Below are 25,227 nucleotides of genomic sequence, written 5' to 3'. Positions count from 1 at the left end.
ATGCTGTTCACTTGGAGGTGGAGTAGCTCTTAGGACTAGTCTGTAACTGGATATAGATAATCTCCACTATTTATTACTTTTGATAAGCTTAGCTATTACTCTATAGTGACCACGATCTCATTTCATTCATATATTTTTCATTAAGAAATAATCAAGTTCAACAAACACTTCTTGGAAATGTTTGTGTGTCTCCCGTAGAGGTAAAAGATCTTGCAGAAAAGTGAAAATTTTTTTTGTGAAAAAAAATTATTTGTTTGAAGTGAATCTTCCTTGAGCTTTTATAATTTGAGTTGGATCAAACAATGAATGCCAGAGTCTATACAAAAAAACTGAATCAGTCTCTTAATAAAAAAAAAAGCCATACATTTATTGCAAATCTAGAAGTACCAGAATGTCACGAATACAGAACAAATCAGCAATCCTGTTTTAATTTTCTTCCAAACATTTAAAACCTGATTATTGACATACTTAAATTGGCATACATTTTTTTTCATGCAGTTAACAGAACGGACTTAGATCCGGTTGCTCAGAAATCAGTTATAAATATTAAATTGTATTGAACATTCATAGTAAAAAATGTTGTAAAGTGCTGAAGTCATGTACGTTTGCAAGACTGCCACAAGCTCAAAGTCCTTCTCAAGCAGTGACAGAGATTTGCTACATCCACCTTGATTTAGGTGTGTCTGTGACAGACACTTTGTCATCTTCTCCCCTGCCCCCGAGAGTTTTCCAGATTGTCCTATTTTTATGGCTGATAAAATGCTATACAAAATGTAGCAGGTGGTGATGCGGTATGCCACTTTCATTTCAGTGCAGAGAAATATTCAAGCTTGTGTGTACCTGTAACCAAACTAGGCTTGTTACATTTTTTCCCCCTGAGTTGTCATAAATTAACAGTAAAGATGAGTAAAAGATGGAGCAGTGAGCGACCATCACCTGGAGAGTGAGATTCAGTACGTGTAAGTAAGTAGCCACACTTGCCCTCTTTACAGAAAAATGAGAAAATGAGAAATACTTAAACATGTAGTGTAATTCCAAAAACAAAACAACAAAAAAACCCAACCAACAGTGAGCAGTTAACCTAATAACTGGCAACTAGAGCAATCAAGGTTTATATAAGATGTAAATTGCAACTTGTTAACTCATGATGGTAAAAACACACGTCTCTGCTACCCCATGTGAAATACAGAAATGCTTCAACAGTTAGCAGTTACAAAAAGAAAAAAAACTCAGAAATTCTTCAACAATTCACTGAAATATAATTCCGATCAAAGGAGATCCTCAAGTATTCTTAGGTGATAAAACAGATTATTTTAAAAAGCTAAGGCGATTATTTTCTTCCCCTTCAAACAGCACAGGTGGCCTTTGACCAAACCGAAGAATCATTACAACCTGACCCTCTTACGAGAGTGACTTTATAAAATAAGAGGCATTGAAAGGATTGCAAAAAGGAGGTAAAAATGATGCTTAGGTCTCAGATTTTATTTCTTCTGATTAATCATCCTAGAATAACTTAATAATAAATAGTGGTTTAAATTAAAGACACTACAGTCACATATTTCTAAGTAATTGAAAGCAACAGGAAACACATTTTTGAATGTCATTCTCTATCTTCGGTGTTGAAATACTTCTGGTAATGACTGGCCATAAAAAGAAGTGGTAATCTTCACATTGATGAAGTAAGTTCAAGTTATGGATCTTTTTTCTTTTTTTTTTTTGAAATTTGTTTATTCACCAAATGTTTGGTCTTAAACTGTACTTCATTCCCACGGAATCTTTGAAAAACGGAGAGGCCACGTTGGCAAATGGAGACCTCAGTGTTTTCCAAGGGGGTGTTAAAGCAATTTGCTCATATTCCCAAAAATGAGAAAATTTTTTAAATGATTTAAGTTTTGTTTGTCTGTTTTGAGTGGCCAATTTCATCTCCGTGATCTGGGCTAGCTGTCCTTTTGTAAGTGAGCTGTGTATCACATGCAAGAGCTCTTAAAACCACTTTACCATTTCGCGTCACTATTTTAAAACCAGAATGTGAGCCACTGGGTCCTTCTTTGTATCTCTCGGCTGCTCCTGCATACAACCAGACGTATGTACAGAAGAGTGCTGGGTTGTTTTTGTTTTGGCTTAAGAAACAATCGAACAGGAAAACTTAAAAGGAAAAAAAAAAAGGGAGGTGGTGGTATTCTCATGTACGTTCCCTTTAAAATGTAGCTTTAAAAGTGGGGAGAGTGGATAGCCCCTGTACCTCCCTGTTCCCCCCGCCACCCCGTCCACCTGCCTCCGGGCCAACGGGGTGGCGGCCCTGCCCGGGGAGCCTGTCACACTGGCCCCATTTTCACGTGACCTTTATGCTCATTTTTCCCAAGGTCCATTTCCAGAAAGTCTTCAGGTATGTCTTGTAAAGCTTTCCCACGAGGACTCTCTGCCTGTCCTTCACCCGCAGGGTGACCCTGGCACAGTCCCTTTTTACACGGTCTCACGAGCGCGAGGCACACGGCAGCCACGGCCATGCCAGCGGCGCAGGAGTAGAAGGCTCGGCTGTAGATCTTGCTCTGGTCCACCAGCAGGCCTGAGGGAGAATATTCACAGCTGTTAGCAGCGCGGGCACAGTCCCTCGCTCACCCAGGCTCCCCTCAAGCGCAGAAGCTTCTCCGTGCCTTTGCCTCCTTCTGTTTTATCTGGGTTTCCGAAAGAAACAGGAGTGGTGACGGTGGGCAGCTTTTCTGGACTGGGGAGGAGTCAGTTGGGACCAATAGAGCGGAGGCCACGGGGTTGCTAGACTGTTCCTCACGGGCTAATCTGTGCTCGTACAGAACAAAACTTGGGACAGTTAGATGCCTTTTTTTTTTTTTTTAAGATTTTATTTATTTATGAGAAAGTAAGCATGAGTGGTGGGAAGGGGTGCGGGGGGGAGGGAGAAAGAGAGAGAAGCAGATTTCTCGCCAACCAGGGAACCCAACACGGGGCTCGATCCCAGGACCCAGAGACCATGACCTGAGCCGCAGGCAGACACCTCACCGATGAAGCCACCCAGCGGCCCCTGCATGTTCCTTTGAAAAGGAAAGATTTCGAAGAGAAGGAAGAGCCTCATTATTTTCCCTTGGGTTCACTTCAGGGATCTTTTAAAAGGTAGGAAGATTTCTCTCGTAACAACATTTGAGGACCTATTTCAGGGCTAAGGTATGAAGCACACCCAAGTCCTTCCTACAAGAAATATTGTGTAGAAATGAATTAAGTATCTGCAGAATACGTTCTGTGCCCTCTGCCCTCACACCCTTCCTTAGAAGGGCAGATGACATACAAAGTCCCTCAGTGCTGCTGTTCCAAAGTCAGAGGGCGGTGGGGTGACACGTGGATGGGTGCCCTCCGGCACAGCTAAGGCAAGACGGTAGCAAAAAAAAAAACAACCCGGGGCCGCGTGGACTGCAGATGTGGGTTCTAATCCCGACCTCGTCACTCATTTACCATATGACTATTGGCTGACGCGCTGTGACCTTCCGTTTCCTCATCTATAACTCAAGACTGGCTCAGGTCATCTCTAATCCCACCAGCTCTGAAATTCTATGGGACTATAAAAAGCAGCCTTCTTTTTTTTCTTTTTTTAAGACTATAACAAGAAGCGAGCACAATTCATAAGGCAAGAGTAGCCAAGGATTATGTCTTTTACGTATTTAAATTACCTGCAAGGGGTGGTCCAGCCAGGCCTGCTATGCTCTGAATGAAGACATACACTCCAGCAGCAGAAGACATCCTCTCGATTCCCACGACATCGTCTTCGGCGAGCAGCGGAATGTGGGTTCCCCCAACTGTTCCAACCATGAAACCAAAAAAGATGCTACATGACATGAGACCCCAGAACTCGGTGGCGAAAGTGAAGGCAAACAGAGACACCATCAGCAAGACGACGCAGATGAGCTCGATGTAGATCTTGCGGATGGGCTCCCGGCTGAGCACACAGCCGGCTCCGATCCTTCCGAAAACTTCGGCAATGGCCATCGTGGATAACAGAAAAGCAGCCCGCTCCTGCTCAATGCCCAGACTGATGCCCAAGGGGATGATGTACAGGGAAGGCGCGAAGAACCCCAGGGTGGCAAACAGACCGAACAACGCGTAACAGATAAAACTTCTGTCTTTCAAGATTGAGAAGTCTAACAAAGGGGCTGTCTGGTGGCTCGGCTTGGAGCCCGTCCCCACGAGGACCTGCTGTGTGTCGCCCTTCGGTCCCAGTTCTGTGTTGGCGTGACTAGGCACATTTTTCGGTGAGGTAGTTAGTTCTACTCCTGAGTCAATGGAGTCTATTGAGGTGCGTGTTTTCTCATTCTCGAGCATGTACTGTACTTCTTTCCGACCCTCGTGGGCGGCTGCTTTCGGGGACCCAGGTCCTCGGATGACAATCGGTCTCAGCAGCGCCCCGCAGACGACGATGTTCAGCTGCAGCAGGCCCACGAAGAGGAGGCTGTACCTCCAGCCGATGCTGTCCTTCAGCGCCGTGATCGCTTGGGTGAGGGGGGCGGAGAGGAAGCAGAAGTGAAGGTCAGAAACCAACTCAGACCCGGGAGAAAACAGCGAGCCGACATGGGGATTCAGACTTAGGACCGCCGTAGGAATGTACTGGGCCGTGCGAACGCAGCCCACCTGCCCTGTAGGCTTTATCCTCACAGCCGATGCTCTTAGGAATGAGGGAAGGAGAAAACGGGCGCAGGGATGGTTAACTATAGAGCAATGCTCAGAGGCCGAGGTCCCCAGGAGAGCTTTGGAGGGTGCGTTTTGCCAGGTGGCAGCGTAAGATGTGAAATCAGTTGGTGACCTACTTGCAGGTTGGGCAAGCAGCAGCCCGCAGGCCAAATCCGGGCCGCTGCCCGTCTCCGATCATAAAGCCTCCCCCGGGCGCAGCCATGCTCCTTGGGCTGATGCGCCGAGTGGCGGCTTCTGAGCTGGGACCACAAATCTGAGGGCTTCTGACAGCTCCTCATGGTCCCGCGAAAGCCCACAGTATTCGCTGTCTGGTCTTTTTAAAATAGAATTTCCCACCTCTGAGCTTGATCACTGTCCCTGCACTCCTGCGATCCTTAGTCATGACGGGTTAAGTAAAAGGATAAACGCAGACTCCAAGAGCTCCTGGTTATCCCAGAATTTAACGATGCCAGGGTTCTAGGATTTCTGCTTACAGACTGTCCTTTACTACCAGAGTCCTGCTCCTTCCTACCAGGAAGCTGGGTCCTCGGCTGCTGACCAGGGTCCTTGGCTGCTGGACACGGTTGGAGGGGGGGTAGGGGCGATGGCCATAGGAAGCCTAGAGCCCCACAGTGATAATCAAACAACACAGGCCTCGCAAGACCCTGAAAATATCTCGTAAGCAACCCTGAAAGGTTAAATGATATTCAGTAGAATTTTTTTTTTTTAAAGATTTTATTTATTTATTTGAGAGAGAGACAGTGAGAGACAGCATGAGCAAGGAGAAGGTCAGAGGGAGAAGCAGACTCCCCATGGAGCTGGGAGCCCGATGTGGGACTCGATCCCGGGACCCCGGGATCATGACCTGAGCCGAAGGCAGTCGTCCAACCAACTGAGCCACCCAGGCGTCCCTATTCAGTAGATTTTTATTATAGTCTAATTCTTTGAGAGCATGTATACGAAGATACACTAAGCTGGTTATCCAGAAGATAGGCTTAGCAAGGCAGCCCCACATTCCTTGTGGGGGGGCATTTATTTTATAGCATGTTTTTATACCTCCCAGTCCTCCCATTCATGTGGGAAACTTCCAATTGCAAAATACTTTAGGCTTGGGTATTATTATTATTATTTGGTATTTATTTATTTACTTATTTTAAGTAGGCTCCATGCCCAACGTGGGGCTTGAACTCACAACCCAGAGATCAAGAGTCACAGGCTGTACCCACTGAGCCAGCCAGGTGCCTCTAGACTTGGGGGTTTGGAAAAGCTGTGTGCTCATCTGGCAAAAAGTGGGTGTAATTTTCTTTTCTCTATTTCACATGTCTTGAGGGCCTACCGGCACCCTGAGAGATGCCCCGTGCTAAGGAACAAAGGCGACCAAGATACAAGATACGGTTTCTGCCCTCAGAGGGCATTCACGAGCACTGCTGCTCCCCTTGACATGTAATTTTGAAAAATTTTATGTGAACAGTAACGTGGAAAGTGCCTGCCTGCCCTTCGCCTAAGTTCAATAATTAACATGTCCTATCTCTCTGCCTGTCTTCCGATATATTTATTTGCACACACACACATTCAGTTTTCTGAACTACGTGAAAAGCTTCAGACATTAGGACATGTCACCCCTAAATACTTCTACATTATCTCCTTTGAACAAAGCATCGTCTACTGACACATTCTGAAGAAACGGCAGAGTGAGAAATGAATCTGGGTCTCCAAGGTTAACTGTCTACTCCTCGTTAGAGTGTAATTCACCTCCTGATGTTGAAGTAGCAAAAAGAAAAACAGCGATAAAAATTTTGCTGTGAGGGTGCCTGGGTGGCTCAGTCAGTTAAGCGTCCCACTCTTGATTTTGGCCCCCATCATGATCTCAGGGTCGTGAGATCGAGCCCCGCGTCTGGCTGGCCCTGGATCCTGCTCGAAATTCTCCCTCTCCCTCTGCCCCTTCCTCCTCATGCACGGGCATGTCTCTCTCTCTCTCTCTCTCTAAAATAAATGAATAAATTTTTCTTTTTTTTTTTGCTGTGAGATTACCCACTCACAGATAAGAAAACTAACTTTATTAGCATACGTTAAATCCACACTGAATGTGGTTCTTTAAACGGAGGAGAGAAATCACAGTATGAATGACCTCAGATCCTCACAGAGGTTTCAAACCTTCCCACTGAGTATGTGTCTTGTGTCTTCCTATTGATGTCAACTCGGATTAGTATTAATGGCGGCTGAAATCCTAAAACGGGATTAGGGAGGACAGATCCTACCAATGCGCTGGAGGACAGAAGGCAAATAACCTCTCCCTGTGCACAGAGTTCAAGTCCCCCCTCCCCCGCCCGTTGGCGGGAGCTGCCGATCGGCTGCCCCCAGCCCAGAGGCCCCCGTGGACCACTGCGGTCCGCCTACCTGGGGCGAAAGCAAACATGGCGAAGCATTCTCCCGTGGAAGCAACCGCAGTGACCATGGAGCGTTTCTTGTCAAAGTACTGAGATAAGATGGTGACAGTTGGTAGGAAGCTAAAGCAGTATCCCAAACCTGGAAGAAACCAGGGAAAGCAGTCAGAGCCCCGTACCGACTGATCCCAGAAGGATGTGTTCAAAGAGTCGGGATTTTTGTGTTTCTTTTTGTTTTAATATTTAATTCAATGTACGCATGTATGTATGCGCTTTTAGGGATCTCTTAGTTTTATTTATTTATTTATTTTTATATTCTGTGCCATGTCAAAAAGACATTTTGGGTTTCCCAAAAGATTATGTGCCAACAAGGACTTTGGTCACAATGCATGACAATTTGAAAATGATACCAAAGAAGTTAACATCCAGACAATCTAATCTCTTGGCAATCCAAACAGTCCATTTCTGAAATAATTGCTGGGCCAAAGGGGAAGACTAATATTTGGAAATAAATGAGGTTTGTTAAGTGCAGAAATATAGGAAAAGTGCAAATCTTCACAATATACAATATCATAAGTAACACGCGGACTCCTTTCAAAGGGAAAAAAAGTTTTCTTGCTGTGTTCTCCGCTATGCCCCAGAAGCCTCGCATGCCCACTGTGGAAATTCACATTTTACTAAAGAAATTCACATTTTACTTTGTGGAAATGATACCTTTTGGCTGCAAACTCACGCAAGAGAGAAGTTCTCTTTCTCATGGGTAAATTTTTTTTAAAGATTTTATTTACTTATTTGACACAGAGAGAGATCACAAGTAGGCAGAGAGGCAGAGGGTGGGGGGGAAGCAGGCTCCCCGCTGAGCAGAGAGCCCGATGTGGGGCTCCATCCCAGGACCCTGAGATCATGACCTGAGCCAAAGGCAGAGGCTTAACCCACTGAGCCACCCAGGCACCCCTAAGGGGTAAATTTTACACAATGCCTATAATTGTTCAATTGGACAGCTGGCCCCCAAATTCTTTGGGTTTCTTAAAGCTTTTTAAATTTTTAAAAACCCCGTCAAAAACTCTGCGGCAGTAAGAGGAGTTTCCCTTCCCCTGGAGTCCATCCATCTTGGTTCAGAACCACTGATCTGGGACACTATTTAACTTCAAAGAAAAAAAAAAGAGAAAGGGAGACAGAAGGACTCTGCGGGCTGGACCCCCTTCTTCCCCTTCCTTGTTCTTCTGATTGGGTATCTGAACTTGCGAGCCCGGGAGCAGCCCTTACCGGATACGACACCGATCGAGATATACATGTGGTAGAGTTCCCGGGAGAAGGAGGCCGTCACCATTCCTGTGCTGACAAGCAGGCCCCCGGCCACCACCACCAGACGGTGTCCGAAACGGGTGCTCAGGACAGCAGAGAGGGGAGCTGCAGATAAGGACCATAATGTGATATTTTATTTTTTATGTTACAATTTTATTTATTTATTTTTAGAAAGAGAGCGAGAGAGCAGGGGGAGGGACCGAGGGAGTAGGAGAGCAAATTCTCAAGCAGATGCTGCACTGAGTACGGAGCAGACTTGGGGCTGGATCCCACCACCCGGAGATCAGGACCTGAGCTGAAAGCAAGAATCAAACGCTCAACTGACGGAGCCACCCAACGGCTTCCGTAATGTGACACTTTAACTCCAAAGGCGGAAGCATTAGCTTTCTTAAGATTCCTTTCCTTAGGGCGCCTGGGTGGCTCTGTGGGTTGCGTGTTTGCCTTCGGCTCAGGTCATGATCCCAGGGTCCTGGGATTGAGCCCCTTGTGGGTCTCCCTTCTCGGCAGGGAGTCTGCTTCTCCCTCTCTCTGCCCCCCTACCCCTGCCCCCCCCCACACTCCTGTGTGCGCTCTCTCTCTCAAATAAATTAAAAAAAAAAAAGATTCCTTCTCTTAAGTCTTGAACACTGAGGGATGATGTGCTATCGATATATAACGCATTTTACACAATGCTTATAATTGTTCAATTGGACAGTTGGCCCCAAAATTCTTTGAGTTTCTTAAAGGGAAAGCCAGACTAACGGTACAAAACTTATAGCGATATTTTTTGATACAAGTGACATGAACTTGCCATGAGCACCTATAAAGTTAGTTATGCATTTAATGTCTGTTATTCTGTCATAAAAATGGGCTTTCCCCTGATGGCTTGAATTGTTTCCTTTTGCTATAGTCACTGCTTTGGATTCCTTTTGAAAAAAGCTCCATTTGGGGTCAGTTTCTAGCTCAGTTTCATTTGACTTTTCTGAAAATGGTATGAAAGTCACTGAATTCTCCGTTGAACACCCCAAAAGGAGGATAGCCATGGGATAAATAATTCAGAGTGGCTGATCAATTGTCATTCATTTAGCTTCTCTACTCTGAACCCTGCAGAACATTTAAGTCTGACAAATCTTTTCCCAGTGATACGTTACTTGGGCTGACCCCGATGCTGACTGGAATATACAGAGATGAGGGAACCTTTGAGAATTGGGTAAAAGGGCAACACAGAACATGGCGGATAGAGAAGGGGAAAAAAAGGACTAAATTTTGTTGGGGTTGGTGCATGTAAGTCTCATGTTAGTAGAATATAAACCAATATTGAATATAGCTCATAAGGAAACCACTCTTGTCAGTTTTAGGTGGTTTGTTGGCACAAAGCATAAACTACTATAATTATAGCATTTAGGAGATCTATTTTCTGGTATAATAGTATTAACTGGAAATTTCTTGTTGACCGTATTGTTGTTTTTGGTTATAAAAGAGCTCAAAGCAAAGCTTTGGACATTTTATTTGGATGACCAAAGGTAAAATTTTAATTCTAATTCACTTATCACTCCAAGAAAGTCAACTTTCCACAGCTAAAACATTAAGTATCTTAATATTCAGTGAAACTGGAACTAGGAACCCTTCTGTGAAGCTTGCAAGACAGAATATTAGGTGTTGTAAGATAAGTTTGTTACTCGATAGGGAAGGACAGGGGAGCCACCTCTTTAAGACATTATATGGCTGAAAATTAATTAGAATTAAAGAAAGAAAACTGTAGAGGTAAGAGCTCCATTGGCAGGATATTAAAGTCAAGGAAGTGTAAGGTCAGCCCCACTGGCTTTCCGAGGTGAGTCCAGTGGCTGTGTTTCCTTGGAAGCCCTCAGTGTGGCCCCTGGCAGACGGAGGGACCGTCATGAGATTCAGGCCTGTAGGGGACTCAGGGAAAAGGAGCGTGTTACAAGTTCTACTCAAACCCCATTTTCTCCAGTGTTTTTGGACGTGGGAGTCCTGAATGGTGGCTAGCCAGTGTTAGGGAAGCAGGTGTCTGGAATTCATCCCTTCTGGATGAGGTTTGTCACTTTACATCACACGCTCTTTCACACCCCTCGTTCTTCCTCACTTACCCACATTTCACGTGCCTACCCTGTTTGCCAGACATGTTTTTCAAGACCAGGGCCTAGGACACCACATGCTTTTGCTGTTCCTTCTTTAGAAAATGACTCTACAGGATAGGGGTTTACTGCTGGCCTCAAAGTCATCTACCGTGTCCTAAGAGCATGCATACAGCAGGTGTTTAATGCATGCGTGTATACATTGAAGGTCATCAGGGTGGCAAATCAGGCCCTTTCCTTCGGCATCTCGTGTTTCTCGCCATCCCCAAACTCCTGAAAACCTTATGACTTAATTTGAGGCTAGAAAGGGCCCACAGGTCATTGAAGGAAATGCTTCGGAAACAGGATGGGTACCATTATGTAGTTAAGCCAATGAAAACTGACGCATGGTTACATGTTGCTTAAAAGGAAGAGGTACTAACCTGTAAATGTTAAGACAAATACACATATTGATATGACCCAGGAGATCCTGCTGTTAGATTCATCAAAACTGTCCATTAAGTCATTAAAGAAGACGCCAAATGACTTGACGATGCCGTAGGTGAAGACTTCAACGAAGAAAAAAGACACAGCTACCACCCAGCCCCATCCTCCATCAGGCACTTGAGTATAAACATTGGCTGTGGAACAAAGCTGTGATGTCTTTTGGGTCATTCTTAATCTGAAATAAAAAAATTAAAAAAAAACAAAAAACTCAGACCAGCAATAGCATGAGGGTCACTCTGCTAACCCTTTAGCCAACATTAATAGACAAGAAGTACTTACCACATTTCTTAGGGTGATGAATATTTAAATAACATGCAGTTACTATAAAGTCTTTGGGTAACAATTACATATTTATTTAATGGTCACAGCTGGGAAGTGTTACTTCCAAATTATTTTGTATTAGTGTTATCTGTGGAGTCCCCAAAGAATCTGGAAGCAAGACTTTCCAGCTGTGACAATAAATGGGGAAAACAAGCAAAAGGAATCAGAACAGCATAGGTAGAGGCAGCCCAAAAAATACAGAATGGCCACCAGACCCAAGCATTGATGCTGACCGTGAACTTGAAGACAGGTTAGGTATAGGAAGCTTGAACTGATCATAAGGCGTATCGATCAGAATTGAAGCCTGGAAATTGGGAGGTCAGCCACTACTGACATTCCGTCTAGCACCTTCTATGGGATAAGTGTTTGGGACGTCCTATAGACACCCTACGCGTCTCTGCTTGATGCTACTGGCCATTCAGAGCATTGAGCCCATTTCCCGCTCAGTCAGCAACATTCTGATTATGATCTGAGGTCCCCTGAGGATGTAACTACACGTGAGAACTCTGTCTTCTGGGAGTCTGTTGAGCATAAGGAAGTTCCTCAAAGTCGATCACCATTTGATGTATCAGCAATGGACAAATACTCTAGGATACAGTGGCCAAAGAAAGCACTATAGATTTGTATGGCCTGGACAGCCAGTTAACCTTGCCAAGTCCCCTCGGACCTCAATATGCTTTTCTTCAACAAACAGCAGAGCCAACAGACCTATGCTCCTAACACACTAGTAAGGGGAAACACCATATTTAACCCCGGAGGGAGGATGGGTGAACTTGACTCTTCCCCACTGGGTTACATTTGCAGAGCCCCCTGCAGCGACATGCGCTTTGAAACCGTGATAGGATATGTTGGCTAATTCAACATAATAAAAAAATAATTTTTAAAAAGTAAAGAAAAAACAAAACAGTGATGGGTTTTTAGCCCAACCCCAAATTAGTATCTATAATAATACCTGAGTCCCTGGTCTTAGAACAGTTATTTAAGACTTCTCTACGATCATACAGGTGAATTTTTCTGGATGCGTTGGTGTCCTTTTCCTGGCTGTAACTTGCCATGTTCAAGTACTAGGGCAGGTTTTACTGATAATACAGGGTAACTGAAAAAATAAGAGGACACCACCTCATCTATCCAGTCGACCTGCCAAGTTCTGGGATTAGGATCTAATATTTAGAGTTTACCCTGTCCATCTTAAAAAGCAGCAAACCTGATCTTAGTAGCGCTCATCCTCTCGAGGGCGCCATTCCCACCGTAGCCCAGGTCTCTAGAAGGACAGTATACTCACTTTCTGTCCTTTACTGTTAAATATTTGATAGAATGAAACAGGGCATAAGATGCTTAAAAAAGCTTATGCTCTCTGCAGCAGACCTCTGCATTTTGATGTGCGTCAGTGTGTCCTTCCTGAGAGCACTTGCAAAGCGGGGGAGGCCAGTTAAATGTCTCGGGATGTAGGCTGAGCACTGACAGAACAGTTTTGCCACTGGTCTTCCCCGACATGGAAAGCAGCTGATTTAAGGTGGAAGCGGGGAGCCCTCTCCGACAGGAGGTTTTCACAACGCCCCTCCTGCATCAGACTTCCAAAACTCCCTCCCAAGAGGAGGGCAGCTGCGGCAGAGGAGTGAGATAGGGCTGGGCTTGAGATCTAGAAGGCCAAAAATAAAATAAGGAAGTACTTTCCAGCAATACAGTCTAACTAGTATTGAGTGTTTATCCTTAGGGAGGGGGGAGGGGGGAGGAGGGAAGGGGGAGGTGGTGCAGCCCACAGTTTAGCTCCTTCTAATCCCTGCCCCCTACCAGGCCATTCATTTGGGCTTTTCCTTTGCGGAGCCCCAGACTCCTTTACCCGCCTAACTGGCTGGCCCCTTGTGCCCCGGTAGGTGACTCTCTTTGAAATGCGGCACTGTTAGGACATTTTTCTGCTCAGTCTTTTTCAGTGGCGTTCCTCTTTCTGAAGGACAAATAAAACCCACGGATTAGCCTGGCTTCCAATGCCTTAGTCGCTGGACCCCACCCTCTTTGTAGCCTTCTCACCTCCACTTCTAAGACTTGACTCAGGCCCTGGTCCAGATGGACTCCTCCTTGCCCTGCAGTCCCTAACTGCCCAGTGGTTAACCACCAAACCCTCCCCCGCCACCCCCAAGGGGGCTGGGTACCCCCTTTACAGCCGGCACCTGTCAGGCCCTCCTCAAATCTTGCTTCTAACATGATGCCTCCTCTGACCCACTTCACGTAGGGGCTTCTCTTCCTGAGATCAGTATCCCTTAGTAACGGGATACTGTTTACTTGCATGTTTATCTTATTTGCTCAATTAAATGATAAGCTCAAGGAAAACAAAGCCTGAGGCCTTCATCATTTTGTACCTTCTCCCTTCTCACCTCGGACCCCCCCCCCCACACACAGCCGGTATTTCGCTTTTCAGCGAAGTGCCTAGGAGGGGGCCAGGCCCCGTGCTGGGCACCAGGGAGAGACCCCAGTGAAAGACAGAGGGATGGTCTCTGTCTCTATGGACTTCAATCTCTGTCGATGATAATGACAGGAATCCTATACCTGAAATGTGTAGTAAAACCATCTGCTGTGTCCTTCCATAGCTCAGCGTTATTTCTAAAAAGCAGTTAGAAGCGGTAACCGAGTCCAAGGGCCTATTAGCACGGTTGTTCTAACCCGGAAGGGTGTCCAGACGACCTTAGGGCTCAGGACCAACCTGAATAAAAACATTGGGATGAAACTGATCAAGGCCCCCAAGAGACAGAAATTTCTCTCTAGCCTAAAACCACTATGGGATCAAGAGACAAGAATCTTTTCGTTGGGACTGCACGTAGGACAAGACAGCAGGTCTTGTGTGAGGAGGGGGTTCCTATCGGTCGTCAGAAGGTTCTGGTGATGGGTGCCTACCTCACGCCCTCTTTGCCGTTTATGATTTGCGGTTTAGATGTGCAACACGGGAGGGGACCCCAACCACAGGGAGCCCAGTGGGGTTACAATGATGGAATGTTAGCGCAGAAAGGGGATTTGCAACTCATTTGTCCACCTCATTGTAAAATCTTACACTTTGCAAAGTGGGGGAACTAACCCCGTGGGAAGGCGCTTGACCTAAACAGTCCAGAATCAGATCTGCCTCCCAGCTGTCTAAGGAACAGCACTTTAAAGGCCCAGAAGGGGGTATCTTAGGTAGGGATTGTGAGGAATGCCTCTCAGAGACAAAAATATCCTTGACCTCCATTAGTACACAGAGGTTGGCCAGGAGGCTCTTGAAGGTTCCATTCTGCTTTGGCCATTCATACTCTCATATTCAGCACGGAGTTCTGGGAATCTCCTGATTCCTCAGGCAAAACCTGGTGGCCCAGGGAACCTGGGAGCGAGCAGGAAAAGAAAAAGAAAACCAAATTCTAGATGGTTCTTGTGAATGTAGGTGAAAAGTAGTTGAACCCTGCTTAGACCTGACCTGTGGTCACTGATTACATGGCAGACCTGACTGCTATTGCCTGTGGACTTTCTGAACTCCCTCTTGGTGTTCGATTCCTTTGTTTCTGTAAACTTTGCTTTACATCCCTTCTACTCCCCTGAAGCAAGATCCCAACAGAACTTTCACTTGCATTGTTAGGTTTCTGGGCAACAGAAGCTTTCTTATTAGCATTACTGGGAACATCATAAAGGGAAGAGGACACCCCCAAACCCACTGTTCCTCCAAACATTATGCCTCTATCATCCTAAAGTGTCGCATCTCCTGTTGTATTTAGCTTTGAAGATAAGACCACAGTCTAGAATCATCATAGAGTAACCTGGTTTCTGAATGGGATGGGTTTCTGGATGGGAAGCTCTGTGTTTTGCATGTCCCGAGCACCTAGAAGGGTGGTCAGCACCTCTTTCCAGACCCACGGCCTGGCAGCACGTTCGGACATAGTATGTGCTCAATAAAATTTCCCTAGACAAAGCAGGAGTCTGGGCGTGCCGCTGAAGCAGGGCCTTGCTCTAGCCTCATAAAACCAAGTGGGGAAGTCCCTGCTCGCAGACTACATCCTTCCCTGGACTCCTCTCCTTTTTTGTACATTTATTCATTCAGTAGGCCAACTGGCTGAAAGTGTCCGGCTCCTCAACGCTAGAAACAAAGGCTTGAATTTTGAACTCAGTTACTTAGAACCCTCTGTGAGTTCCAGAATATGAAACACTGTCTGGTTCAGTTTTTTGGTGATGCGAACTCAGCTTACGGAAAGGGGAATTGGCCTACTACGGGGGGGGGGGGGGGGGGTCCTAACTGGTGAGGCATGGGGAGGGGCAGAATCCCTTTGCTCCTTGATTTCCTGCCGTCAGGGGTAAGTAGGGAGGAGATATTTGCTCTTCGTCTCTGATCTCGCCCTGCCCTAAGAATTTACCGTTCCAACACAGCTTTTGAGCCCGACTTGCTCTGAGTTACACTTTCATTCTTCTTAACTCTTGAGCCCTTTGCGACAAAGCCCATGGGTTTGTCTCGAAGCTCTTGGGCATTATTTGCTGAACGTCTGTTTACCATTAACCGGCTGCACCATCTTGGGGAAGTCACTTAATCTCTAAATTTCAACATCTGTAAAGGGGGGATTAGACACAGCAGACTTGAGGGGCACTCCCAACGGTAAAATTCTACAACGGGGCTTCCTGGCAGTCAACCTTCCTGTACCCTCCTGTTCCCCCAAAGGACATCCGACGACCAAATACACTGGGTATCAGTTGTCTTAACTTTAAATCAGTGAGGCTTCTGCCAAGGCGTGGAAATCTGCTCTACCTCGGGACTTCACCATGAGTCCATTTATTGAGTAAAGATTTGATCTGGGGGCATCCAGAATGCAAAATATCGGATTATTACACGTTCGAGCGTCACTCCAGGGTCAGTTCAGAGCAAAGTTCAAAATGCAGCCTTCGGATTGAAATGGCTGGGATAAGCCAAGGTTCTCGGCAAATGCCCTGCCAATCTCCCTCCTTCTGAAAGGCGTAGCCTGCAGACAGCAGCTTTGGACAAGTGGTTTGCACCCTCAGTTGTCAAAACCAGTCTGCATTTGGGTGAAGTTCATCGGAATTCTCTATTTATAAAGTCCCCAGCCTAACCTGGAGGTCTGCCTCAGCAGCTCTGAATCATCGGCTACCCCCGACACCCCCATTTTACAAGATCATGATGCTGAAACCTGAACCCCTAGTTTAAGTGTCCTCCTCAGGAGTTCCACTGAGGAAGGTCCATTTTTGGAAACCACAGAAGGAAAACTCAGTTAGTGGTACTCATTAAGACAGAAGGAGCTTTTCCACTTGGCTGCATTGTTTATTCACGAACTGGAACTCTCTATCTTGGCCACCCTTCCCTTAATTATGAGAAGAGGTATTTCTTTACCCCTGGGGCAGGATGTATTGTTGACCCCAAAAATGCCGCGTAATGGTGCTTGGGACATGGAAGGATGCATCGCTTAGAAATTTCAGCCTAAGCACGTGGTAGTCTTTTGCAGACAAGACACTCAGGATTTGCAAAACAGTAAGATTGCTGAGAAATCTCATTCCCAGTGTAGAAACCCTCTCCCGCAAGAAGGAGCTGGCGCAGAGCGTCTAATAGCACAAGCAAAACCAGCTTCCAGGTTGTCAAGTTGTAATGCTCTTCCCCAGTTGGCTTCGGGGAGCTTTTTCTAAGACTAACGCCCCCCGCGTTTGGTGACATTTCCCGTGCCACCTAACAAACTTCTATCTGTCACCTGTCTGCGGGGGGATAGTGGGGAGGGGGGCGGGTTTCATTTCCAAAAGAAGAGGAAAAAAGAAAAGAAAAGGAAAAAACCCTGAAGTTAATAACCCGTTTCCTCTGCAAAATCACTCTCCGCCACTACGGAACCGCTCAGCCACCCGGGCGCTTCCCTGCGGTTGAAGCCCCAACCGGGAACCTAGGAAGTTGAGCGGGACCAGCCGTCAGGCGCTGACAGCTCGGACGGGCAAGGTGTGGGACCCGCGCTCTGCAAGGCAATCCCTGCCTTCCCTCTGCGGGGTCACGTTGGCTGCCCCGGGTGTGTGTGCCAGCTGGGGGCGGGAAGGGGGGGGCACAGGGATTCCCGCTTGCCCTCGCGCTGCCTCAGTGGTCCGCCTGCGCGCGCGCGGGAGCCTGGGGAAGGTACCTCTGACATTTCGCTCTTATGACGCGCAGGCAACTTCATGCGGAAAATCCACGCAGGGGTGAGCCGAACCTCCCCACTCACCCGATGGCCTGAAGCCCCTACCCCGGGGCTTCGGGGGAGGCACTCCAAACCAAGCCTGCCTCTAGCTATTTTCCGGACCCCAACTGCCAGGGCCACGGGCATTCAACTCTAAGCTGCCCACATTGGCTAGAGCGCGTCATCCCGGTGGCCCCAGGCATTCCCAACTGTCAATATTTTTCAGAATAACCTCTCCAAAATGTTAAGATGTGAAGTGATCTCCTCCCGCCTCCCCAACCAAAATAATTAATTAATTAATTAAAGCTCCCAACACAGATTAAAAAAAAAAACAACCCCACACACCACAATCAAACTTTTAAACATGTAAAATAATAAAACCAACTCACCAAGTTAGAAGGGAAGAGAATAAACCCCAAAAGGCTCCCAATAAGGCGGAGGCTTGGCCTCCCCCTCCTTATAAGCCGCTCGGTAACATGAGAAAGGTTTAACCCCTTAAGGCGTGGGCCCGAGCCTACCGCAAATTGGCTCAGGCGGGTGAGCACCGGGCGCCCGGCCCGCAGCGCCGCGGCCCCGGCCCCCCACCCACAGCCGCGCCTCGGGCACCCCGGCCACACCCTCCCCCCCGCCCCCCACCCCGGCCTCCTGCGCCCGGGCCCTGCGTGCTGCTGCCCGCGCCCCGGCCCCGCGTCGCCGCTGCCTATCCCTTATCCTATACCGGCTGCAGCCGGTCTCCGCCGGCCTCGGGGGCGCGCCGCCGCCGACCATGTGCTGCGAGCGCCGAGCGCCGCCAAGGAGGGGGCCGGCCTGGCGCGCGCGCGCCGGCCCACGTGGACCGGGGCCGCGCCGGGCGCGCGCCCGCCTGGAACCCGGGCTGGGGGTCACGGAAGGTAACGGCGTCGCGGTCTGAAGCCAACCGCAGGGTCCCGCGGGGCCACCCCCGCCCCTGCCGCGGGGGTCCCTGGCCAGCCGCCCCGCTCCCCTCACCCGAGCGCGGTCTTGCGCGCCGGCCCAACCGGACCCGGGCGCTTTGCTGCACCAACCGCGGGGAGCGCGGGCGTGCTCGGGGCGCCTGCAACCTCTCCGCCAGCACCCCTGGCCGGGCGCGCGGGGGGCCCCGGGGCCGCTTCTTTTCCCGCAGCGCCCCGGCGCTCCCACCGCCCAGTCCCACCCGCGCCTGGAGGATCTGGGGATTAGCTGGGGGCAGGCGGGGAGAGGGGCGCCGCGGCTAAACCCGCGCGGTGCTCGCGGCTGCGGCGGCTCCGCCGGCTCCGCGTCCGCCCGGGGCGGAACAGGTTCCTTCCAGTTTGGGTGTGAGCTGCGCGCGCGGCGCCGCGAACCCGGAGTTCCTCCTCCAGCGCCCACTTCCCCCCATTTCGTCAACTCGCGCCTGGTTCCCCTTGTGGGGCCGCGGGGGAGGGAGTGCCGCAGTGAGCCCCAGACAGCTAGTGGCCCGGCTGCTACGAGTCCCTTGCTTTCCCCCGTGTGCAGCAGCAGCAACAGCATCCGCGTTGCGCGAAAGGGATGTGAGCAGCCGGGCTGAGTCAGCATCCCTGCTCGGGGCGCGCGCGCATCCTCCCTTGCTGGCGTTTGGCGACGTGCATACAGGTGCATGGCTGCCTAATCCGCGGAGAGCCGCCAGGAGGGGAGGCACCCGGACGTTTAGGGGGTACGTGCCCCTCATCCCGAAGTCCCCGACCCCAAGGTCACTGTGAACTCAGCGGATCAAGCCCGGGAAACCAGTTATGAGCTTGTCATGGGGGACAAAGCAGTGTGTCGTATCCCTGGCATTTCGGAGCCCGCGGGGGCGCAGACTTGGTTTCCTGGTCTCCACCTCACCTACCCAGGGCCAATTTGAGACCTGCTCGGAAGCAAAGACCTTATTCTCTGAGTTTCCCCGTCGACTTGGATACGGATTGCTCCCTCCACGGGGCGGGGGGGGGTTCGAGGAAGTGGTTCTGATGTCAGAAACTCATGAAAGCCTACTTTGGGAGCGCGCGCACGCGGCGGCGCCGCCGGGAGGAGTTGGCGGTTTGAGTTTTAATAAAAATCCCTTTGCAATCGCCGCCTGCTTTCTCACACGACCTGGCGATAGGGTCTACTGCGTTAAGTGCCATTGTGTGCTGTTGCAAGCTCTGGCGTGTGTCGGGCGGGGAGCAGGTGTGTTCGTGTCAGGTGCTCTGTTACGGGCCAGGGGGCAACCGATCAGCTTTGCAACCTTGTGGAAGTAACGTAACTTTTTGGAGGGTCGATTTCCACATCCGTAAAATGGGGTCAATAATCGTATTTCCAGAATTAATTTAGGATGCCTGTAAAGTGTGGATCAAAGTGACTGCCTGTGATGAACCCTTGGTGCCCATTAGCTCTTATTGTTATTATTTATGGCTTACCATACTGATTAGTGACTCCAAGCACCGCCCCCCCCCCGCCCCTCCAGGGATCTTTTTTTTTTTTGGTTGTTCTTTCAAGAATCCACACGTGATGATTTTAAAAAGAAAGAAAGAAAGAAAGAAAGAAAGAAAGAAAGAAAGAAAGAAAGAAAGAAAAGATTTGAATCCCTGAGATGAAAACAGTGCTAAAACAGAACTGACTGTAAGTGTTATCTTTGAGATTTAGGATCTCACAGTGCATTTAGGACCTGCCACTGTGCTCACTATGGAATCGTCATAGTATCTACTGTTTTGGGTCTTGGGAACCTATGGGTGTAGCCCAGTATTTATAACTGAGTGATTCTGATCAAGTCCTGGAAGTTCCTGGTGCTTGGGCTTCTTGATTTAAAACATTAGGCAAATCATGCCAAAAGCTCTAGGTATGAACGAATGATTGAGAAAGTCACATCTGAGTATCTGACCAGAGTGAAAAGCACTGGCTGTTGGGGAGGCATAACTGTAATGATGATAGTCATACTAAATTGCTATTATTTTATTAATATTATTAGACATATTAATTTTTTGCATGTTTGCTTTGTTCCCAATACTATTAAATGCCATACATGTGAGCTAACATTCACCCCATCAGTAACATTCTGCAGTCAGCACTATCCCCATTTTACAGATGAGAAAAGTCGAGGCACAGAGCACTGCAGGGCTTCACCCAAGGCTTCAGAACATTTATAGACACACCCTGGCCCTTTTTTGTAACTAAAGCTCATCCAGAGATGACATTTGCCACCTGCATTTGGGGAAGGGGGGGTGGGGTTGGAAACCCAATCTCGGCCTAGTCTTGCCAGCCACAAGCAAGTGACTTTTGCTCGCCCTGGTTAGAGGCTGGCTTCACCTTGGTCCCTTTCCTAGCGAGACCAAGCGTGAAAACCCTGTGAAAGCAAAGAGAGGGAAAGCACTGCATTACCATGCTAATCAACCCCCCCAAAACAAAACTAACTCTGTTTAGTTCTAAATACAAACAAAAGAACCCTTGGAGTCTGGAGTACAGAACCAGAAAAATCAGGATATTAAGTTCAGGGTTCAGCTCCCCGTTTAGCCTCTTCTGTTGTGTCTGCCGTAACCCCAGTGGCAGCAGAACCCCTGGGGTCTTTCATCTACAGTGGGCAAGGCTGTGATGATGCCCTTAAAAAGTCCGTCAACATCTTCTGGGGAAATAAATTGGCTCCTGAGGCTCTCCCCTCTGCTTGCTCTCTCTAGCCATCTAGCTTTGGGTCATTTGCATGAGAACAGATTCTTTTGTGCAAAGTTGGCCAGCCTGTTCTCTGTCTACGTCTACAGCCCTTCTAGTCTTCATGTTGGGTTGCTAGGCAGATATGACCCTGGCTTGCAAATAAACTCACTGCATTTACCAGCCCGTGAGAACTTAAACTTGGGTAAGTAGATTGAAAGGAATCTCGTCTGGAGCTCGGGCTGGGTCTTCAGAGCAGCCACGAAGAGGAGGAGCACTGGAGGGGACTCCTTTGGGAGGTGTTGCTCTCCCACTCATTTACTCTTCCTCCTCCTGATTCCGCACCACCACCCACCATCTCACCTGAGGGCCTGTGCCAGGAGATGAGTGTGTTGTGGGGGCTGGGGTGGGGGGGGTTGGAAACGGGACCCATGTGTGTTTGATCGAAGCGCATTCTTGCTTTCAAACTCAATACCTGCGTCTCCCGACAGCAGAGAAGGCCACAGGCATTCTTGTAAGAATTCCGGGTAGATTCGTGGGGTTTATCTTGTGGGTGGTGGAGCGTCCCCCAATCCCCACATTTAACAGTTTGAAGGAAGACAGGACCCTTCAGATGGGCACATGTGCTCCTGGGGAGATTTGCAGATTTGCCAAGGGGCCTGAGACACAGATAATTTTAGGGCAATCGTTTTCCGGAACATGAGCTCTGTCCTAAAGCTGATTTGTCCGAGGACCCACTGTGGGACAGGCCTGGTGCTGGGTTAGTCTCGCACGCGTGGCTTCTCCCTCGTAACCAGAGCCAGGATCTCACTAGGGGGCTCTGTTCCAGCTGAAACCGTCTCTGGGGCTAATACTGAAATACGGTGCCAGGGAAGCCTCTTTCTTCAAGTCAATATGTCCCATCCCCCATCCATCTTGTAAAGATGCTTTTGCAGTAGTAAGAGCTTGTCCAAATATACCATATATGTTGTTCGTTGACAAATGATCCCTTATAGTACTAATTGTGATAATAATTCAACTGGGAAGGGATTTTCTTTAACCTTGAAGTGTAAGTAACAATTTCCATTTACACACAAAGGTGTAAATTTCAATTTGTACACAAAATCTGTGTTCACAGAAATAGGGTCATTAAGTACTTTTGAATATATAAGCACATCGTATTGAGACAGAATGGAAATACCGTTTTGAAAAAGAGAGAAAAGAAATGATAGACAATTCCGGACCTAATGAATGATGTTCCCATGTAATTTTTAAATGAATGATGATGGTTTTTATATTACTCTGATGTTTATCTTACACTGGATACATTTGAAAGATTGGTGTAAAATCATTTTACTATAAAGATCATTTATGGATACAGTTGAAACAATATCTTTTGACGCTGTGATGAAGCATTGAACATAATTTATAACTGTTAAAACTGCATGTTTGCATTTTTGCTGAATGTTTGCCACTCCCCCCCCCCCCCCACCATTCATATGTTGAAGCCCTGACCTCCAGTGTGATAGGATTTGGAGATGGGCCTTTGGGAGGTGATTAGGTTGGATGAGGTCATGAAGTGGGGCCCCCATGTGGGATGAGTGCCCTTTAAAGAAGAGGAAGAGAGCCTTGGGGGACACAATCAGAAGGCAGCTGTCTGTAAGCCAGGGACAGAGCCCTCCCCCAGACTGTGCTGGGCTCTCCATCCCAGACTTCCAGCCACCAGACTGTGAGAAAATGAATTTCTGTTGTTTAAGTCACCCAGTCTAAGGTGTTTTGTTATGGCGGTCTATGCTGACTGATATGGGGAGGGTTTATTGTTCTTCCACATTCTTTTAGAGGATACCCCAGCACAAACATGGGCAGGCCACGGGGGATGGTCTATATTAAAAGGAGGACAAGAAGGCCGTGGTCCCTACCCTCTTGGATCAGTTCTCCCCGGGCGAGAAAACAAACTTGGAGTTTTGGAGAAAACTTTGGAGAAAACAAACATGGGCCATGTGAGGGAAGGTAGGGTCTGTATAACTGAGAGCTACAGTGTAAGATGCACGTGGGTGTGGACCCTGGAGCCTGACCTTGAATCCCAGCCCTGCTCTCACCTAACCGTGTCACTTAGCTGGGCGAATCGCTGAACTTCTGTCTACCTCAGTCTGCTCATCTGTGAAAGGGGGATAATAATGTTGCACAGGGTTGTCCTGGGTGGGGGGTGGGTGCTTAGTGCTGTCTTGCTAGGTTAACTGGGTTAAAGTGTGTAAGGGGCTTAGCAGCTTAGTGATGTGAGTTTCTCTAATTCTTGGCTGGGGGTTGAGGATGGAGACTAGAGAGGCCTAGAACCTGGAAAAACCTTACAAGGACTGGCAAGGGGGAGGGAGAGGGGTGAACAGCAGATGGTGCTGGGTTTGCAGACAGGAAGGTCACTTCCCCACCCATGGCCTCTGATGATCTGACCTCTATCATGCCTGATGTCACTGGGTACATCTCATTCACTCTGAAGTAACTTTTACTTGATTTTAACACTGATATTTGTTCTTTTTTTTTTTAAGGTTTTATTTATTTGACAGAGAGAGATCACAAGTGGGCAGAGAGGCAAGCAGAGAGAGAGAGAGAGAGAGGAGGAAGCAGGCTCCCCGCAGAGCAGAGAGCCCGACGCGGGACTCGATCCCAGGACCCTGAGATCATGACCCGAGCCGAAGGCAGAGGCTTAACCCACTGAGCCACCCAGGTGCTCCCAACACTGATATTTGTTCTTAGACATATTAGTCTTTTTTTTTTTTAAGGATTTTATTTATTTATTTGAGAGAAAGAGAGCAAGAGCAGCGGGAGGGAGAAGCAGACTCCCCACTGAGCAGGTCCCTGGGATCACAATCTGAGTCAAAGGCAGCCACTTAACCGACGGAGCCACCCAGGTGTCCCCACACGTCCTATAGTTTTGTGATCCTCTTTCTACTTAAAGAGAGAAGAAAGAGAATGCTGCCTGGAGAAAGTCTCTAAAAACGATCTCAAGCCTATTGTGAATGTACTAACAGCAACACAAGAATCAGGATTGTCAGAACAATGTGAATTTCATCACATTGCTTTTAGGAATAAATAACATGCCGTGTTAAAAGTTTAAGCCACAGTTGCAGTCACGATATCTAATTGGCCAGGTTGGAAAGAGTGTGGGACCACTGGGTTTTGCCCCGATTATATCAGGCTTTCTTTGGAGAATTGTTGAAGTTGCCTCACCCATCATGTTGCTCAAGGCCAAGGAATAAAAACCTGCTTTCCTGCTATGTTTCTTGCCTAAAGGGAGATGCTGGCTCTTCCCCGCTTCTTGTCTAAACATGCACAGCCTGTCCTGCTGCTCCTTGGAACAATACACAGTGTTAAGCTTCAATTTTAACCCTTTAGGAGCCATGTATCTGCTCATTTCCATATGGCTAAGGGGATGGTTTGAGGAAGCTAGGAGGCTGCTCCAGGCTGCTCTATGATGGGAGGCCTGGAGGGCCTCTGTCCTGTCATGGTCATGGTTGATGGAGGGCTCTGGCCTCCTTAGGGGAGCCCAGATGCTTGGTAGGGGTCCACAGTAGGACTGGGGACACAGAGCATCCGTCCTTCCTTCCCACAGCCATCACTCTGCCATCTGGGCAGCCTCTGCTCATCGCAGCCCTGATGAGTGCGGTTGTTTCCCAGACCACAAAACCACACTCCAGAGAATGTGGTCCCTCATCTCCAAGTGTTGACTGTCTGGTTCAGAAGACAGGACACTCGTGTTGATTATTACCTAAAGCAGCACTTCCCCAAGTGCACTTCTACAAGGGAGGACCTCAGAGGAAGGGGAACTCACAAAGCCCATCTGAGGTTAGGGAAGCAATGAGACAGAGCTGAGCTTTCTCTGGGGTGACGGAGCAGGCTTGGCCCTAGTTGTGTTAGATGCCTTCATTCAGCAAATATTGATTGGACTCCCTCTGGGCTGGGTACCAGGATTGTGCAGTGCATAAAACACACAGACATTCTTATCCTGATGCACCTTACAGCCAAGACTTGTGACCTTTCCAGCTGGAGCACCTAGCCCAGGGTCACCAGCAAATCATTTTTCAGATGTTTCTGATATTAACATGTAATTCCCACTTTCAACTGGCATCCAAGGGGAGATTTCCTTCACACCTTCTCCGCATCTCAGCTTAACCTCATACTGTTAAAACTGTCTAAAACCAGATTTGCTGGTAGGCCGTGTACTCCAGAAACCGTGTCAACTCTCACCAG

The 25,227-nt window shown here is 48.1% G+C and overlaps 2 protein-coding genes across 8 annotated transcripts in view; one reads left to right on the top strand and one right to left on the bottom strand.

Moving 5' to 3' along the window:
• Positions 1-25,227, top strand: part of ARSG (arylsulfatase G) — a 100,996-nt gene that overhangs the window by 4,471 nt on the left and 71,298 nt on the right. For 2 of the 5 annotated variants that reach the window (XM_047708642.1, XM_047708638.1), the window contains exon 1: positions 1,356-1,454. The exons of 1 other annotated variant lie outside the window; for it this stretch is intronic. The gene's annotated coding sequence lies outside the window, so the exon portion shown is untranslated. Of the gene's footprint in view, positions 1-1,355; positions 1,455-21,191; positions 21,209-23,687; positions 23,705-25,227 lie in introns of those variants that run through there. 2 more of the 5 variants (XM_047708640.1, XM_047708641.1) reach the window with 2 other exon arrangements.
• SLC16A6 (solute carrier family 16 member 6) lies at positions 341-18,158 on the bottom strand. 3 transcript variants are annotated; one of them, XM_047708634.1, is made up of 6 exons: positions 18,110-18,158; positions 10,858-11,096; positions 8,322-8,465; positions 7,069-7,197; positions 3,678-4,493; positions 341-2,566 (listed from the first exon to the last, which is right to left on the bottom strand). In XM_047708634.1, the coding sequence occupies exons 2-6, from the start codon at positions 11,087-11,089 to the stop codon at positions 2,316-2,318; spliced, it is 1,572 nt and encodes a 523-aa protein (XP_047564590.1). In that variant the 5' UTR covers positions 11,090-11,096; positions 18,110-18,158; the 3' UTR covers positions 341-2,315. The 3 variants fall into 3 exon arrangements, with proteins under 3 accessions (XP_047564590.1, XP_047564591.1, XP_047564592.1); XM_047708635.1 differs by lacking the exon at positions 18,110-18,158 and adding an exon at positions 17,781-17,975; XM_047708636.1 differs by lacking the exon at positions 18,110-18,158 and adding an exon at positions 12,525-12,676.

Source organism: Lutra lutra, chromosome 16, assembly GCF_902655055.1.
Source record: "Lutra lutra chromosome 16, mLutLut1.2, whole genome shotgun sequence".
NCBI lineage: Eukaryota > Metazoa > Chordata > Mammalia > Carnivora > Mustelidae > Lutra > Lutra lutra.
Note: the sequence above shows the minus strand (reverse complement) of the source record. Positions and strands in the feature narration are given on the sequence as shown.